At 44.2% G+C, this 18745-nt stretch overlaps 2 protein-coding genes across 2 annotated transcripts in view; both read right to left on the reverse strand.

Annotated features, from left to right (window-relative positions):
* Window positions 1-18745, reverse strand: part of LOC119563617 (immunoglobulin lambda-1 light chain) — a 216385-nt gene that overhangs the window by 94698 nt on the left and 102942 nt on the right. The gene's annotated exons all lie outside the window — the stretch shown is intronic.
* On the reverse strand, window positions 1044-13346 carry LOC119563614 (T cell receptor delta constant). Its single transcript, XM_043527494.1, has 5 exons — window positions 12965-13346; window positions 5900-6190; window positions 4376-4438; window positions 2297-2413; window positions 1044-1816 (listed from the first exon to the last, which is right to left on the reverse strand). The coding sequence occupies exons 1-4, from the start codon at window positions 12999-13001 to the stop codon at window positions 2298-2300; spliced, it is 507 nt and encodes a 168-aa protein (XP_043383429.1). The 5' UTR covers window positions 13002-13346; the 3' UTR covers window positions 1044-1816; window position 2297.

Consider the following 18745-nt stretch of genomic DNA (forward strand, 5'->3'; position numbering starts at 1 on the left):
CAGCCCCACTTAGCCTCCAACTGGGGCACTGGGGTCAGCCCTGACTCAGACTCAGCGTCAGAAAAACATCACATCAAAGGCGGTGGCGGTTAAAATGTTTTTCTGAAATGAGCATGAGGCTGTTGTTTTGCATGGCGTGACTAGCTGAGCGGCTGTCACCGCAGCATCCTGCCTCGTTTGGGCGCCTGCTAGTAACTGACATAAAGCAGGGGAAGGACGGTGGGGGAGGGGATGTATTTTGACTACAAATAACCCTCTGGTCCAGGTTGCTGTAGCAACTGTATCATCCAGCAAACCACCAAAAGTTATTTCCTCCTAGTGCCTTCCTGTTAGCAGTGAACAGAAAAAATAGCAAATGTTCTCTTCTGAACTTTGTATTTTCAATCTCTCTATCCCCATACACACCCGTCTCTCTATCTCTGTCTACCTATCCCCCTACACCCCCATCTCTCTCTCTCACACACACACACACTATCCCCTGCACACCCGTGTGCGTATGCCCACATGTATTTTTGTGTGTATCTCTGTGTCTCTTTTTGTAGGATGGAAGAATATCCAGAATATTTTGGTTGGAATTTTCAAAGGGGCCAAAGGAGTTAGATGCCCAAATCTTATTGAAAGCTACGGGGTTGGGGGCTGTGTGCCTTACTCCTTGAGGCCCCTTTGAAAAATCCAAACTTTAACAATATTACTTTCTTTTTTATGATACCTCTATGGTTGGATTGTGAAAAGCACTTATGTGGATTAGGAGCATAGCTCTAATTGACTTCAGTGGACTTTGTTTGCCTAACTACAAAATGCAATTTTCAAAATCCCACCCTTGGTGATGAAAGTGGGAACAGTTTTGTGCAGTGTTTTCCTTGCAACAAGTCCACAGACAGATGAACTCAATTCACAGAAATTCATGGCTGTAACCCCTGGATTTCTGGACATCAGTGGCCATTGAGTAAAATCCTTGGTGATGAGCTCAGACCCAACCACTCACCCATGACTAGAATGAATTCAGAATCGCCAAAGACAGAGGGTAAAATAAAGGGTCTTTCTTTCCTTTTGCACAATCACCTTTATTATTTCCATAATAAGCACAGAAAGCTGCAACCACCAGTTTCATATAAATGCACAGATCCCCGAGGTGAAATGACCAGCTATCACAAATAACGTGAGTACATGTGTCGTCACACCCCCACCTGGTGTATGTCAGCACAGCTCTGTTGAAGTCAACTGAGTTGCACCAATTTATACCAGTGACAGACCTGGTGCAAATTTTCTACACTAAAATGATAAATGCTTCAGCTATGAATGGATTTCCTAAGCAATAAACCAGTATTTTTATATAGTGAAAAAAATCAAACTGAGACTATGCAAAGCTGCCTAAGGGATTTGGAAGCCTCAATGTAATACTGTGGTAGGGAAACTTCCCGCTAAATGTTCCTATTAAACAGAAGACTGAAGAAGAATACAAGTACTTACTATCTTGTTATACGTCAGTTAAGAGTCAGAACTAACTAGCAATGAAGGGAATGGGGAACAGAAAAAACTGAATAATTTAAAACATGGAAAAGAAGATCTAGGGACAAATCCCAAGAAGGTGATAATTGGTATAGATGTATTAAAGTCGCCGATTGACAGCAGCTGGGGATGCGGCCCATTGACTCGGAGGGCACGACAGGCCATTTACACCAGTTGGGGATTTGTTCCAACTCTCTCCAATAGCATTACATTGGTTTATACCAGTTGGGAATCCGCCCCAACTGAAGTCGCTGGCACTGGTCCCTGTCTCCTGTCTTCAGCCCGTTGCTGGTTCACTCCTCACAACCTATGAAAATGACAGATCTGTGCTCAGACATTCTGGACACTGTTCATTTCACTAGGACCATCACCCTGATGTCTACACTCTGGTGATGATCTGTAATGGCTGATGTCCCAGATTCTGACTCAGGAGATCTGTGCTGGATTCCCAGGCTTTCTGTGTGACTTTGGGCACCGTAGGCCAACATTGCCAAAAGCAACCTCTCATTCTGGGTGCCTGACCATGGCCCTGCTTGCTGAAGGCTGCTGAGAATCTGCATCCGCAAATGGAATCAGTGGGTGTGCAGACAATTTATACCAGTTGGGGATCTGGTCCATCGCTTCCAGTAGAGTTACAGCTGAATTATACCAGCTGGAGATTGGCCCAGTGACTCCCATTGACTTTCAATGGGATTTTGTATCCCAAAACTCCCATAAATCCTTTGAAAATCCCTAACAATGACCCCCCAAACCCCTGAATGGACACGATGATAGTAAGAGTTCCTACCTCAGAAAATGAACAACTTGACCGTCATAAGCATGTTGAAGGCGATGCTTTTGGCAAGCAGAACTCGCAGGCCCAGCACAGTCACTGACAGCATGTTCACTTTTTCCATGTTTGGCTCTGTGGGGAAAAAAAGGAGGGAGGGACCTTCTTGGATCAAATGGTTTTATATCAGCAGAAAGTGGGAAACACCTCAATAAAAATTAAATGAAAGAAAAAGAAAGAAAGAAAGAAAGAAAGAAAGAAAGAAAGAAAGAAAGAAAGAAAGAAAGAAAGAAAGAAAGAAAGAAAGACTTTGTACAGATAGATAAAGTAGCATTTCTTTATTTTATTCAGACTATGGTTTTCATTTGTATTCAGCCCATGTGTGACCCTGGCAGGCCAGATGCCAGTTCTTGCCCAGGCTGCAGGCATTAGCTAAGAACTGACAAACTCATAGCTGGAGACCAGACCAGGTCACCTCTTTGTTAGTTTTGCTCAAAATTGGTATTAGTCTTCTCAGAATGACTCCAGGATTTAGAGTTTAGGAGATGCTTGTAAGGTGCTGAATGCATCAGTCTCACTTGCCATGGCTGTAAGAAAAGATGTAAGTTTTGCTTTATAACTTGAAAAATGTTTGCCCTGAATTTACAACCTCTGCCCATTCAGATGCACCATCACACTCAGATGGGCCACCAAGAACCTTTGCAATACAAATGATTGTGGAGTGGCCCCATCGCACCGGAGAAATGCTACTTGCAAGGAAGCTGGTCCTGTGGGCTTGGAAGCTGAATGAAGGAAATAAAACAAGTCCACTGGAAAATTTTCCATCTTTTTAGCTGTTTGAACTCTGAAGGGCAGAGAGTTCTGCCTCCTTGGTCTGCCCTGAAAACACTTTGAATTGACAGATCACTACAACTCTGCCACTCTTAGGATTAGCCGGTAATTCACTGGTGTGTCTATGTTTGCTTGCTTTAGCCTGGAGATAACTCTCTTTATCCGAGTTAACAAACCTTTCGATAGTTTATTACAGGATTGGCTACAGGCGTTGTCTTTGCTGTAAGATCCAGGGTACCAGTTGTTCTAGGGGTAAGTGGCTGGTCTCTTGGGACTGGAAGCAACCTGAGTGTGGTGCGACTTTTGGTGTAAGTGACCATTTATCACTCAGTCCCATTTGTCTGGGTGGCAAGATAGATTGGAGCACCAAAAGGGACTGTCTGTGACTCCATGGTGAGACTGGTACAGTGATCCAGGAGTTCACATTTGGTACTGAGTTGGTGAAATCTTATTATACAACCCACCACCAGTCTGGGGTGTCTGCCCTGTTTTTGACAGTCTGCCCTGAAGTAGGTCCTCATGGTCATGAGCCACCCCAGACAGCGTGACTCCATGAATAACTGGGGCCCTCCCAAATTCACAGTCCATTTTGGTCAATTTCACAGTCATAGAATTTTAAAAATCTGAAATTTCGTTTTGTCATAACCCTGGGGCTCCCGACCCAAAAGTGGGCTGGGGGGGGCGGTTGCAAGGCAATTGCTGGGGGGGGGGGCGGGGGGTCATGGTATTACCAACTCCATGTCTGTGCTGCTGGTGATGGCAGGGCTGCCTTCAGAGCTGGGCTCCCAGCCAGCAGCCACAGAGCGTCCTGCCGCCCTGGGAGGTTCTCGGAGGTGGGTCTGACTCTGCCCTGGGAGCGGTCCCTCTTGGGGAAAAGGAAGTCCTGTCCCTCCCCAGCCCGGTCGGGGCTAGCATCTGGAGCTGGGCACATGGCAAGAGCTCCCTGCCCTGCCCCTCCCCTACACTAAGCAGATGTCACGGGTGAGACCAGAGTTCACGGGGGAGAGAGCAGATTTCACAGTCCCTGATGTGTTTTTCAGGGCCCTGAATTTGGTCGGGCCCTATGAATAACGTTTGTGGGTCACCAGCGCTGCTGCGTGGAAAGAGCAACTACAAACTGACAGTGTTCCATAAAGAGTCAAAAGTTAAACATTATTTTTCAACTGAGAAATTCCATTGTCAAATATCTGCATTGAATCCACACCCTCAAACAAACATCATTCCACTGGCACTTTATTATACTTCCTTTTATTTTTCGTAACTAACCTTCGGAAGTGGAATTTGAAGGTTCACACCATTGAGTGTTATTGATTGGGGCCTGAATGGGAGCTGTCGAAAGAGAGAGAAATGAAAATAGAGCTCAATTAAAACAATTATGAAACAAATGATAAATACAACCTCCCCAGTAATGAGTAAATGGAAATGCCTGAAAATCAGGCTGAAATTAACTTTTGAACTGGTCACACATTTTTTTGATTTTTCCCCACAGAAAAAGTCGACATTTTGTCAAAACAACACAACATTGTGTTTTGGTGTTCAGCGACCAAAACCCAAACAATTCTGGCCCAAAAGTTTAGCTGAAAACTGAAAAAAAAAAAAAAAAATTCAGCTAAAACCAGCCCAGAACAAAAGCCTTTTGAGGAGGAAAACATCTCTTTTTTTTCCTGACTAAAAATAAAAAATATTCTCAAAATGCCGACACTTTCTGTAAAAATCCATGCTTCAAAAAATCCTATTTTCCACCAAGGAAAGGTTTTGAAACAAAATATTTGAAAAGCCCTCATTAATTTGATGGAACAAAGTGCTTTTTCCATTAAACACCGAATCCAAGTCTCACTCGTGTCAATAGGAGACTTTATATGGAGTTGGATCACAAGTTAAGGTTGAGATTTGGAGTCCCAATTCCCATTTAAGTAAATGAGAGTTCAACATCCAAATCCATGAGGTGGCTGTGAAAATCCAAGCCATAAGAGAAATATTTTCAACTAGCACCGGCTGAAAAATGTAAAGACACTTTCACCAAGAAAAAGTTACATCTTGAAGTTAGTTTCATTGCTAAGTTCAAAACCGAGCCAGGCTTTATTTTTTAAAACTTTATCATGGTCTTCGTTTTTAAATCAAAAATATAATCCAAATAGTTATCAAAAGTTTTGTTTAGCTAAACTCCACTTTACATTTCTGAAAATTCCAATCACAGTTTCAATAATATTGTCGAGAATGTTTTCCTTAAAAACTTTGATTAAAATGACACACAATTATTCATGAAAGACTAAATGGGGAATTTTTTTCATGTTTTTAAAAGGTCACTTTTCAACACAGAAACATTGGGTTTGACACATTTCCCACCTAGGGTTAGATTTACAAAGGTGACTAAAGATGCAGTCAGGTGCCTTATGTGATTAATGGGCTTTAGGTGTCTAGATGCTGTTTGAAATGTCACGGGGGGGGGGTGTGTGAGACTTTTTTAAGGGATTTAGGCACCTAGTTGGACTTTTCAAAAACATCTGAGTGCCTAACACCCACTGGGAGCCTAGGTACCGTTAAAAATCTGGCCCTAAATGAGTTAGGAAGGAACTGCTTAGGTGCTTTTGAAAGCCCTTCTGTGCACCTCTCTGTGTCTTTGGGCACCGAAACACCACTGGACATCTGCCTCCTAGCTCCCTTTAGAAATTCTCTCCAGCATTCCTGGGGAGGGGTGGGTATCCTTGAATTTAGGACTAGGACGCACCATGAAATAGGGTGCATCTGGAAAGCGATGATAACTTTCACATTTGGACCATATAACTGTACCTGATTGAGGCTCTGTCTGGTTAGTATAGGCTCCTTTGTGTTTAACAAAGCACTTCACTTCTTCATTAGGTTCAACCTTGACCACCTGGATCATGCTGTATTTCCCATTGGAAGAGAGAATGCCTTCTTTCGATTTGTATACAACCTCTTTCTCTTGACTCATGCTTACGCTTATGTCCCCGGGGTAGAAATCCTTAACTAAACAAGCCGCCGTCAACTTGTTGCCATCGTTTTCTCTTGGCTTTGTCGATTTCACAACAAAGACAGATGGAGAGGAAATCTTTTGATGTTCTGAAAACAAATAATTGAGGGTTATAATTTAATTAGATTAAACTCTAAAGGGAGGGAGAGTTAGGTTAAGGATCATAGAATAAAGTCATGGACTATGGAGTCTCTCGCCTCTGGGTCAGATATAGCAACGGAAAGTTTTGGATATGCTGATGGGATGTAGAGCGCTACATCTCCAAATTGCGGGTTTGGATACAAGCCCTGCTGATGGTAATTGGAGAAAATATCACCTGAGGTATTTTTTAAAGACCGTAATTCTAGGTGCAACTTTCACTCCCTGGAATCCTTGCTGAAAATATCAGCCAGAGGTGCTGAAGGCAGAATGGACCACAGAAGACAGAGACGGGGAGAGAGATGGGAAGGAAGGCTGTGATTTTCAAAGGAGACTAAAGGAGTTGTGCACTCAAAAGCCCAGCCTGAAAACTCAAGAGTGGACATTTATATGAATATCAAAAACAATCCCCATGTTCCCTAGGTCCGTAACACCTACTTATATTGGTGAGAACTCACATGCATCACTAGCCTCTCCTCTCTGAGTAAGAGCTTCAGTCTTTAACAAGTGGGCCTTAAAATTAGCAAACTCCGTACACCTGTAGCATAAAACTCAACAGTATAATTTAATCCTGCATTGGCGTCATCTTGGCACCTGGTCTGAAATTATAAATGCCCACGCGGGAAGGTCCTTCATGTTCCGCCGCTTTTTGATGTGGCCAAACCACATCAGGATCGCAATAACGGTAAGAAAGAAAGTTATGCCAGTGGGTGACCGATTCTGCTCTCTTTACTCCTGGCTCTACAAGGAGTCATGACTCTACTTCAGGAGTAAAGTACCACTCCTAGGAACGGTGGCAAAACCCAAAAATCCTTTAGTAATTCACAGTTACCGAGTTCCACAGGGGCTTTTGCAACTCTGCTAAGAGTTATAACGATATTTTGCAACTCTCAGGGCACCTTTTAAAGGCGTTTCCCATGTGCGAGTGGATGAGGGAACACAACCCTCTCTGGAGACGTGTTATTATGGGCACCTTAAAAGCAAGCAAATTTGATTTCCTCAGACCACTTCATGCTGGTGTCTCAAAATGTTTCATGAAGGTGACTATCCAGGAACCCTAGGGAACGTGGAATGGCATGAGGGGTGCAGGGGCCCTGTCAGTGCCTGCAATCTGCTCATGGCCAGGGTTGTCTGAGGTGGGAAGTAGATGTTGACAATTTTGTAAATATGAAGGAAAACCAAGTTGCATCTGGTATAAACCCACATTGCTGCACTGAAGTCAGTGGGACCAAACACCAGCCGGTGTCAATCAGCCATAGGGCAATGGGATTCAGTGGGGTGGTGTGAAGTGACCTAATAGCGCTAGTCTATCCATGGGCCAAATCCCCCCCGGTGTCAATCAGCCCCGGCACTCAGTTCAGTGGGAAGCCTTTCCGTTTACACCAGCTAGAGCGCAGTAATAGCCCCAACAGCGATGGATTTCCACACTAATTGTGCTGCTTTTCCATTTGTGTCTCCAGGATATTCTGTTAATTTACCTTACAATAAAAAAACCAGCTACATGCCACAGCTCTTCTCTGCTCTCGGGCCTATCCTGTTCTCCTGACAGCCCGACACCGTGATCTCGGTCTAGTGCAGACTGACTGGCAGCCCTGTGTGTGAACAAGCCCGACTGTGCAAACGGAGCCCTCAGAACCGTCGTGCGAAATGCCATCTAAGAGCTCGTCAGACCAGCCTCCTATCCACTTACAGTCATAAAAATCATCAAAGCCGGACTCTCCCCACACTTCCCCAGTGGGAACACGATTCATTGGAATGGTGTCACTCCGGATTTAGGAGGGGATAATCTGGCTCAGCATGCCCCATTATCTAGGCACTGGAAACAACGGGTCAGACTCCTGGATGATCTAGAGCCAGCGTGGCTGCACTGAAGGCAGAGCTGGGCCGGTTTGCACCAGCTGAGGACCCGGAGCAACGCCGCCAACTGACATGGAGAAGAGAACAAAACTGACACTTACTGGGCTCAACAGAAAGCCTCGTGCCTTTGCCAAAAGTCAGGGCTCTGGTCTCCCATGCACAGTGCTGCAGGGCCAGACACACAACTCCAGCGCCTGCTCTCAGAGTGACTTCAGAGGAAGCCTGATTTGCACCCGTGTAATGGAGACGCTACATATGCATTGGCCTGAGGCAATGGGAATCAAACATTATCGACAATACAACCTAGCTGTTCCTTACTGGGCTCAACCAAAAGCTTAACGCCACGTCCAAAAGTCCCACCGGCAGCCTTGCAAACTCAGCGCTTTCTCGCCAGTCATATCACTGCAGAGTTTGTCCTAAACCCTACTGAACAGGAAGCCTCTCACATCACTTCAGTCTGAAAATTCAGCTGATTGTAACTACTTCTCGGCCTCACATCGAACCAGTAGAAACAGGGACATCTGTTTCAACTGTGTCTCCATTTTCCTGGCTTGGAAATGCCCTCCCTTTTCTTTCCCAGGAAGAATTCTCTTAACTTTTAGCCATAACATTATCAAAAGGGCTACACAAATGTCTCATAGCCTCAAAACATGAAGGTTTCAGGAAAGGAAAAATGTCAGTCAAAATCTCAATTTAAAACATGATTCAATGTATCGTTCAAAATTACAAAAAAGAACCCTGAATGTTTTCAAAGCAGCTGATAGATTTGAACCTAATGGGGTTGGGGGGGGGGAAATGTTTATTTTCAATTTTTTAAAAAGTTGGTCAAACATTTCCAGCCTGCTATATTTATTAGTGGGCCTGCTTTCCATTCAGCCCGGAGAGCATTCTTCTCCAGTGCAAGGAAAAAACGGTATTAACAGTGGGAATGAAAACGGGGGGGGGGGGGGGGTGTTATATATAAAAACGTTCTCTTTGTACCTCGTTGTAGCCCCAGAACAGCCAGGGAGGGAACAGTTCCTTTATTTCTCTCTCTTTTTTGAAAGGAAAAATGAATGTAATGCTGGGAAAAGGTGGAGACTAAAGGGTGAGAGAGATGAACACTTACTTGGTTCCACAGCCAAAGTCGTGCCTTTCCCAAATATTAAATAATCAGCACTTCGCACACTGTGTGACAAGGCTCTTCAAAAAGAAAACCAGATTGGAAAGTGCTCTGAAATCTGTGAATTTCTGGATTACATTCTGGAATCTAAGGGCCAAATTCTGAGAACTTTACTCATATTGAGTAGCATCTTAGTCTGTGCATGGCCCTGCTAAAATCAAGGCAGTGATTTGCAGAGTAAGGGATTCAGGAACATCAGGGTGTCACTGTCTTGCCTCAAAGCTGGAATTTTCAAAGGAACTGTAAGGATTTAGGTGTCCGATTCCCATTGATAGTAAATTAGATCTGGGCGCCTAAAACCCTTAGGCTCCTTGCAAGACCCCAGCCTTCACTCTCAGTTTAAGAAAAGCCTTCAAACTTTTTTTTGCCCCCGCTCACCTGGCTGGACTGTGAGTTTAGTCCCATTTCCAAACGTGAGCTTCACGGTGGTAAACACACTGCTAAATTCTCACCCCGAGTCCCAGCCCCGTGTCGGGCACCTGCAGCTTGTCTCTGGCACGCACCTAGCCCGGACCAGCTGCTCTTCCATTCCCACGGAAACGGGTTAATTCCTCTCCTAACAAAGGGGAAATGGCTGTGTACGAACCTTCCAGCTCTACTGAGGCGTGGCGATCATCTAGGGAGGTATTTTGAAGGTTGACAAATACTCCCTAATATTTTACACCTGGCTAAAACACTTGATGGGAAATGAAGCATACACTACACCGCCACGTTGAGGTTCTCAAAGATTTGGGCACCTAATTCCTGTTCATATTAATGACCATTTAGCATCCAAATCCACTAAGAGGCTTTGAAAGTGTCAACCCTAAAGAACAATCTCTGCCAACTGAGAGAAGTTTCCAGCATCCTTTTGGTCTTAAGTTATTTGCAAGGGAAAACTTTTGAAACTCCACCCCCACAACACAGCCTGGTCGTCTCCGGGGTGAATTCTCAACCAATAATGGTAACAGATAATGCCTGGCTCTCCTACAGTGTTTCCCATACACGAATCTCCGAGAGCTTTGCAATGGAGATAAGGTCTCATTATCCTCAGTTCACAGATGGAGAAACGGAATCGCATTTAGGACTTGCCCAAACTCACCCCACAGACACTTGTTACCTTAAGGTGAGGGCTCAGGATTAGGTCTAAGGAGGGGATTTTCAAAGGTGCCTCAGAGAACTAGGTGCTGAAAACAGTGGGACTTGTGCGCCTAACTCACCTAGGCTCTTTTAGAAAGCCCCGGCATAGCCACACAGGCCAAGGTTCGGGTGCCGAGCCCGAGGCTCCAGAACCCTTATTTGGATGGCTGGATAAGCGGCTTCTCCCCTGAGCGCACAACGGCCCCTGCCCAAGTTCTCCGCCTTGGAGACGGCCCTGAGCAGCGCCGAGCTCCAGGGCCGCGGCCGGACGCGCAGCGCTGTTAAAAGTCACCCCGTTTAACTAGGGGGCAAAGCAGATGCCTGGGCGCCTAACTTCAGTCACCTGAATGCGAAAAAATTCTTAGCCCCGGGCGATGATGATTCCGAGACCTTAAAACACAACAAATACACACTGGGTCCCACTGTGAGCCGGGCCCCGCCGCCGAAGAGGAGAGCTGTTGGACACCGTTACACGCGGCAGCACAAACCCGGGTTGCCTCGCTAGCCCTCTTCTGTGTGCGGTTCTCGGTGCAGGATCACAGCTCGGCTCCAGACCCCGAGAGCGGCGCCGCTTTCTCCGCGGGGAGCCCCTTGGGGGCGTTTTCTGAGCTCCGCGCGGCCAAGGCGCTGAGCCGCGGGCCAGCTGCGCTGCGGGCGCAACGGAACTGGGACAGATGCTCGGGGGGGGGCAGGTTGGCACCGCTGTGTTAAAGAGATCAGAAGGGCTAAAGCAGCCCTTGGGTGCATAAAAGGGGGGAGAGAAAGTTTATTTTACCCTCTGCTGGAATCCTGTGTCCAGCTCTGGTGTTCCCAATTCAAGAAAGAGGTTGATAAATTGGAGAGGGATCGGAGACGAGCCAGGGGAATGATGAACGGATTAGAAAACACGTTTATAGCGATAGAATCAGGGAGCTCAACCTGTTCATTGCAACAAAGAGATGGCTAAGGGGTGATCTGATCACCGTTTCTAGGTATCTACATAGGAAACAAATATCGGATCGTGGGTTTTTCAATGTAGCAGAAAGCGGTTTAACATGATCCAATGGCTGGAAGTTGATAAATGCAGATTGGAAATGAGGTGTATAGTTTAACACTGAGGGCAATTAACCAGTGGAGCAGTTTACCAAGGGATTTTCCAGCACTGCCAATTTTTAAGTCAAGAAGGGATGTTTCTTTCAAAGATATTCTATGGGAATTATTTTAGGGAAGTTCTGTGGCGGGTGATATTCAGGATGTCAGATTAAATGATCACAATGGCCCCTTCTGGATTTGTAATCTGAGGCTCTGTAAAATCGACAGGGCTTTGGCAATTTACACCACCCCAGATTCCTGCCCGATTGACTTCTCTGTAGTTATGTCAATTTACACCAGCTGCTGATCTGGCCCGGTGACTGAGGAGCTGGGGATCTTCTCCCACTGACTTCAAATGAGCTACATCCATTTACACCAGGTGAGCATTTGGCCTCACGGATTTCTCTTGATTGACACCAGCTGGAGATCTGGCCAGTCTGATTGTAGTGAAACTGGACTAGCAGATATTTTCATGCTAGGAATTCACTGGACTGGGTTTTAATAGCAACAAGGACACAGACGGTATACACTTTTTCTAGATTCACTAATGAACGCAATTGCTTGTACCTGCCACCCCAAGGCAATGTTTTATCGCTTCTTTTAACGGTGTTCTCGGCAAAAAAAAAATCAAGATGAAACAAGATTGTTAAAAAATGCAAACATTCAGTCAGAATATTTGGCTTCTCCCTATATCCAACTATTCCTTAACCCACGCCACCAAACAAGGTTTTAAATATACAGCTGTATGTCTGACTGGACGCTTTCTGTGCTGTGTTCATGGAGGAGAGGCTTTTCAAAGTGCCAAGGGAACTGTGCTCCTAGCTTCCTTCAGCATTTTTTGGAAATCTCCTTCATGGAGCATGCAAAAGGTTGAAAACATATCACGTTGCCTAGGGGATTTGGACACCCAAATCCTGTCATTTTAATGGGAATTGGGTTTTCAAGGGTAACAGTTTCGAAAGCACCCACAAGCTAGATTTGTAAAGGTATTTAGGTTAATTTAGGCTGGTTTTATAGGTATTTCAAGATGTAGATAGGCACTTGGTGGGGATTTCAAACCTGTCGAGATGCATTGATTTCAATGGGAGTTAGATATGTAGGTGCTTTTGAAAAATCTTACTAGGCACCTTTCAACAGCCTTTATCACCTAAATACATTTAAATCTGTATCATAGGAGCTGAAGCCTCATTGAAAGTCTATGGGACTGACTGAAAATCATTAAGTATCTATGTGATTTCAGTGGAAGTTAGGCACATAAGACTTTTGAGCATCTAAGCCTTGGCTGCTTTTGAAAATTTTACCCATAATCAACCAAGGATTTTTCTGCTGTCAGTTTCTATACACAGCTGGATATTTCTGAGCAATAAAATCAACCTTTCCACCACTTTCCCCTTCCCCAAAAGCTCAAAAATACACTTGATAAGTACTTACGTGGTTCAACTTTCAGCTGAGTGCCTTTCCCAAAGACCAAGGGCAATGTGTTAACACACTTCAAATGGTCCCTACAAAAATTTACCTGTTCCATCTCTCTCAGAGGAATGCTGGAACTCCATGAACTGACTCACAAACCCCAGATCTTTTCCCTTTAAATTAGAGCCCCACTTTCCAAAACAAAAACCAACAACCACCACCTAATCCAACTTCTTCAGTTTACACTCAAGAAACTCCAGACAAAGAAATCCAGCAACCGGCTGAAAAGTTGTTCCATTGATTCACCCTATATTTCAACCCTCTCTGAAAACTTTAATTACTTTTCTAAAACAACCTTAAATTTCCTGGGTGACATTTTCCCCGTCAGCTGGGCAATTTGGACATCCAATTCCCATTCATTCTGAAGGAACTTGGACATCCCAGTTGCTTAGGCAGTTTTCAAAACTTCACCCTGAGGTTATTGAGCCATTACATCAGGAACATGAAAAACACTCACGCTTCCTTTTGTGGATGAATTACTTACTTGGTTCCACGGTCACTTTGGTGCCTTTCCCGAAAATCAGTTTCTCATACTCCACAGAGTTAGAGAGTCATCGCAAAACCCGCCTCGCGCATCAGCATTGAACCCTGGGGCCTGCGTTCTGAGACTGACCTAAAACCGTGCAAATCCACGGAACTTCAGTGGCGCTGAGGCATTTTTACACCAAATCTGGCCCAGATTACCAGACCCTGAGCTAGTGTGTGCCGGTGTAACGCCATCGACTTCAGTAGAGCTACGCCAATAGATACGAGCCAAGGATCTAGACCACTGGCTCCACTGCGGCTATGCAGACATGCACCAGCTAGGGATCGGGTCCACTCACTCCAATAGAGCCACACCCAATGTACACCGGGGAGGCATCTGGCCCTTTGACTCCTATGGCGTGAAGCTGGTTTACACTAGTTGGGATTATGGGCCATTCGGTCCAATGGAGCTGTGCAATGCATCTGAGCATCCAGAGCTGAGTCTTCAGCTGGCAAGAAAATCCTCTCAAACCCCAGAAAGCAAAATCATTTCTTTGTGGAACCACGTAGCAATGCTCCCCTTCCCTTCTAGTGTAATTTTAAACATACAAAGCTTTGTACTTACCTGGTTTTACTTTGACAGTGGTCCCTTTTCCGAAGATGAGTTTATCTGTATCCACGTTGTTTGCAGCCTGCTGAAGAATAGGTCTCTAGAGGAGCTCCGTAGACATGCCAAGACAGAGGACTAAAAACAGGACTTTATCCTTACAAGACACATTATTCAAAGCCAGGAAGTGTGTACCATGTCCTATTTCTGCCAAAAATTAGAAAAAATCATTCTGTAGTTGAACGATTCCAAAGACTTTGTGCCAGAAGATGCTTCTGAGCTAAACCTTCTTTCCAGCTCTTAGGATATTGCTCAAACTGTTTCTTGGGGGTTACATGGAAATAGCGAGAAAAAGAATAAAAGGTACTGTAGTTAACTCCTCTGAAATTTTGGGTTAGTGTATTTTTTGCCATGAAATTTTGCTTTTCTTGCATCTGCAGGTTTTTCTACGGCACCCTATGGAGTTTGTGTCACTGTGGTAGTATATCCCACCCCCCCACAGTGCTACACCTCTTTACAAAAAACACCTCTTCTTTCTTACTGTACAGAGCTGTGAGAGTGCATGCAGCCATGTGACTTCTCAACAGACTGTTCCAAGGAAATGAAAGCAGTTGCTTACCACAGCTTCATTCCAACCTCGGCAACATGAAGACGGGCCAAGATTTTCAGACTTGGGCAAGCCAAAGCTTGAGTTCAAGACTGGCACTTTCAAAGGAGCCTAAGGAAGTTAGACATAGAGATTTTCAAAGCTACCTAAGGTATTTGGAGACAGATTAACAAAGGTATTTAGGCACCTAGTGGGATTCTTAAAAGGAGCTAAGTAGTTTAGGAGCCTAACTCTCGTTGGAATCCATGGGAGTTAGGGATTTAGGACCAGATTTGTAAAGGTATTTAGGTGCCTGGAGAGAGTTTCAAAAGCATCTACGTGCCTAAAGCGCATTGATTTTCAATGGGAATTACACACATGGAGGTGGAGTTATTATGTCAGTGTAGCAGAGCACTTACATCTGCAGCAGCAAGGCTGTAGTGGACACTGACATAATTAGGTCGACATAAGCTGCCTTACATTGACTTTTCAGTGAAAATATCAAAAAAATGGAGTATTTTGTCCCCCACCAAAAAACAAACATTTTCACTCAGAAATTCAGATGTGGTGCCTCACGGGAGTTGTCGCTGGGCGCCTCATGCTCCCCTTCTTTAAGGGCTGGACTACTTGATTGGACTACATCTCCCATGATGCTATATCCCCCGCATGGTGAGGGGAGATGGCTCCATCATGGGAGTCTTTGCCCTGGTGCCTCATGGGGAATGTAGTCTTCTGGGGAGCCCAGTCCATAGAAGGGAATGGGGACATGAAACAACTAAATTACAACTCACTATGAGGCACAAAGACAGGATATCTAAATTGCAATATTTTGGTTTCAACCAAAATATTTCACTTTCACCAAAAATATTTAACTTTGGGGAGCATTTCCTTTTTGGATGAAAATTTTCATTTAATCAAAAACACACTTTTCTATCACAGAAGAGTTTGTTTGGAAAATTTTCAACCAATCCTACTGCAGTGGCATCAGTCTCACTTTTCTATCTTCATATTAGTTATTTTAAATCCTGAGCCAGCAAAGATTTGTGTACGTGCTTAATTTTAAGCATGAGAATAGTCCTCATGGACTTCTTTACAGAATTATTGCCTAAAGATACAGCAATTATTTTGAGAAGTCATGGAAGATGGGAGAGATTCTAGAAGACTGGAAAAGGGCAAATCTAGACCCCATCTATGAAAAGGGAAATAAGGACAAACCAGGGAATTACAGACCAGTCATCTTAACTTCTGTATCCGGAAAGCTAATGGAGCAAAGAATTAAGCAATCAATTTCCAAACATCTAGAAGATAATAAGGTGATATGTAACAGTGAGCATGGATTTCTCTAAAACAAATCATGTCAAACCAACCTGATAGCTTTCTTTGACAGGGTAACAAACCTTGTGGATGGGGGGAAGCAGTAGATGTGGTATATCTTGATTTTAGTAAAGCTTTTGATACTGTTCCACATGACCATCTCATAAATAAACTAGGGACACACAACCTAAATGGAGCTACTATAAGGTGGGTGCAAAACTGGTTGGAAAACCATTCCCAGAGAGTAGTTATCAGCGGTTCAGAGTCATGCTGGAAGGGCATAAAGAGTGGGGTCCCACAGGGATCAGTTCTGGGTCCGGTTCTGGTCAATATCTTCATCAATGATTTAGATACTGGCATACAGAGTACACTTATAAAGTTTGCAGATAGTACCAAGCTGGGAGGGTTTGCAAGTGCTTTGGCGAACAGAATTAAAATTCAAAATGATTTGGAGAAACTGGAGAAATGGTCTGAAGTAAATAGGATGAAATTCAATAAGGACAAATGCAAAGTACTCTACTTAGGAAGGAACAATCAGTTGCACACATACAAAATGGGAAATGACGGCTTCGGAAGGAGAACTGTGGAAAGGGATCTGGGGGTCATAGTGGACCACAAGCTAAATATGAGTCAACAGTGTAACGCTGTTGCAAAAAAAGCAAACATCCTTCTGGGATGTATTAGGAGGAGTATTGTAAGCAAGACAAAGGAAGTAATTCTTCTGCTCTCCTCCACGCTGATTAGGCCTCACCTCAGGTATTGTGTCCAGTTCTAGGTGCCACATTTCAGGAAAGATGTGGACAAATTGGAAAAAGTCCAGAGAAGAGCAACAAAAATGATTAAAGGTCTAGAAAACCTGACCTATGAGGGAAGATTGAAAAATTGGGTTTGTTTAGTCTGGAAAAGAGAAGACTGAGAGGGGACATAATAACCGTTTTCAAGTATGTAAAAGGTTGTTATAAGGAGGAGGAAGAAAAATTGTTTTTCTTAAACTCTGATGGTAGGATAAGAAGCAATGGGCTAAAATTGCAGCAAGGGAGGTTTAGGTTGGACATTAGGAAAAAACTTTCTAATTGGTTAAGCACTGGAATAAATTGCCCAGGGAGGCTGTGGAATCTCCATCATTGGAGATGTTTAAGAACAGGTTGGACAAACACCTGTCAGGGACGGTCTAGATAATCACTCCTGCCATGAGTGCAGGGGACTGGACTAGGTGACCTCTCAAGATGCCTTCCAGTTCTATGATTCTATGAATATTTCTTGAGGTGGTGCCACTCCCATCTTTTGGGACTTTAAAAATTAAGCCTGGATAAAAATACTAGCCAAAGACTTCTTCCTCCGTTGGGCCCCACAGATGTGGACTAGATGAAAGAACATATTTCCATTGCTGAAATGTTATAATCTATCTATTCCCACACACACCTCTTGTGACCATTCTTGGGACACCAAGGGATGGGAGTCACCTTCTTGCCACCTGCCTTCAGTGTGGGGGAGTCTTGCCTGTTCCTGGCAGGGTGTCAGTTCCCGAACAAAACCCGCCTCTCCTCTGGGCTATTCCAGCTGTTCCTTTGCCCTGCAGGTTGACAATAGCTGCACCCCGGCCCCTGAGTCCCTTCAATATGTCACCTTCTGGGGTCTAGCCCCTGATCATTGGATACCCACAGAAAGTCCCGATCCTCTGTTCCCAAAGGAGCAGCGTACCCCAGTTTACCAGTTTTACCTTAGAGCACTGGTCCTGTCCCACACACAGCACCTGAGTTGGATGCTAGTAAAACAAAAGAAAAATTATTTAAGAAAGAACAGAGACTGAAATAGAAACTAGTGTGAGTGATAGCTACATGCAAAAGAAAATCATAAAATGTGAATTAGGGCCTACATTTATTAATGGTTACTTTCCCTAGATAATCAAGTAGATTTTCTCTCCGAAAGTCTTTTACAGCACTTGCTAGCCCCCAGTCTTTCATCAAGTTAAGTCCTCAGCAGTGAGTACAGAGCGTCTTTCTCTGCCCTGTGATCTATTGAGTGGGTCTCTTGTGTTTGTTCACAGACAGGGCCCTGCCATCATGGCATTGCTTTCACTTCTCACTCCCAAGTGGTTTTGATATTTACAATTTGTCTTTGATGGTTGTCCATTGACTTTTCTGGATTGCCACAAAGTAGACAATTGAGCAATACATTACATAAATGGCTAGCCAGGGAGGGGTGTAAACTCCTGACCGCTTGAATGACCCATCACCAAGACATAGGATTTCCTGGTGACTCACTTTCCCTCCAAGACCATAAAGGCATAATTTTCAGTATAATTACATTATTCCCTAAATAGAACCCATAACACATCTCATCATGACTATGGATAGCTATGATTTACAAGCTTTCATGCTCAGATGCTAGCATTTATGGATAAATACTGTGAAAGCGGTGTATCAGGAGTAGTGAATGTGTCCAGTCTGAGGCAAGTTGTCTGTAAAGAACAGGTAACCCTTTGTCATTTTGGCCCCCGTGTCACACCCTGTTATCTAGCTAGCTGTGATCAGGTTATTCACCACAGCATAGCAAGGTCCCCAAGAGATTTCCAGGAGTTCTCTGCCTTTTTTAACTAGGGGAACCTTTGCTTGGAGTATGCCAGGGGATTGTTCATTTTGTTCTATTCTTTTGATTGGTTGGTAGGTTTGGTTTGGTTTTGGGGAGATTGGAAGGGGTTGGTTTTGTGGTGGTGGTGGGGGGGTTGTTCTGTTTTTATTTATTAGTTTTCTGTTCATTTTTTGTTTGTTTGTTTTTCTGTTTGTTTTTTATTGTGGGGTTTGCTGTTGTGGCTGTCACTCTGGTCCTGGTGCGAAAGATTTATTAAAGAAGGC

This window comes from Chelonia mydas, chromosome 13, assembly GCF_015237465.2.
Source record: "Chelonia mydas isolate rCheMyd1 chromosome 13, rCheMyd1.pri.v2, whole genome shotgun sequence".
NCBI classification, from domain to species: domain Eukaryota; kingdom Metazoa; phylum Chordata; order Testudines; family Cheloniidae; genus Chelonia; species Chelonia mydas.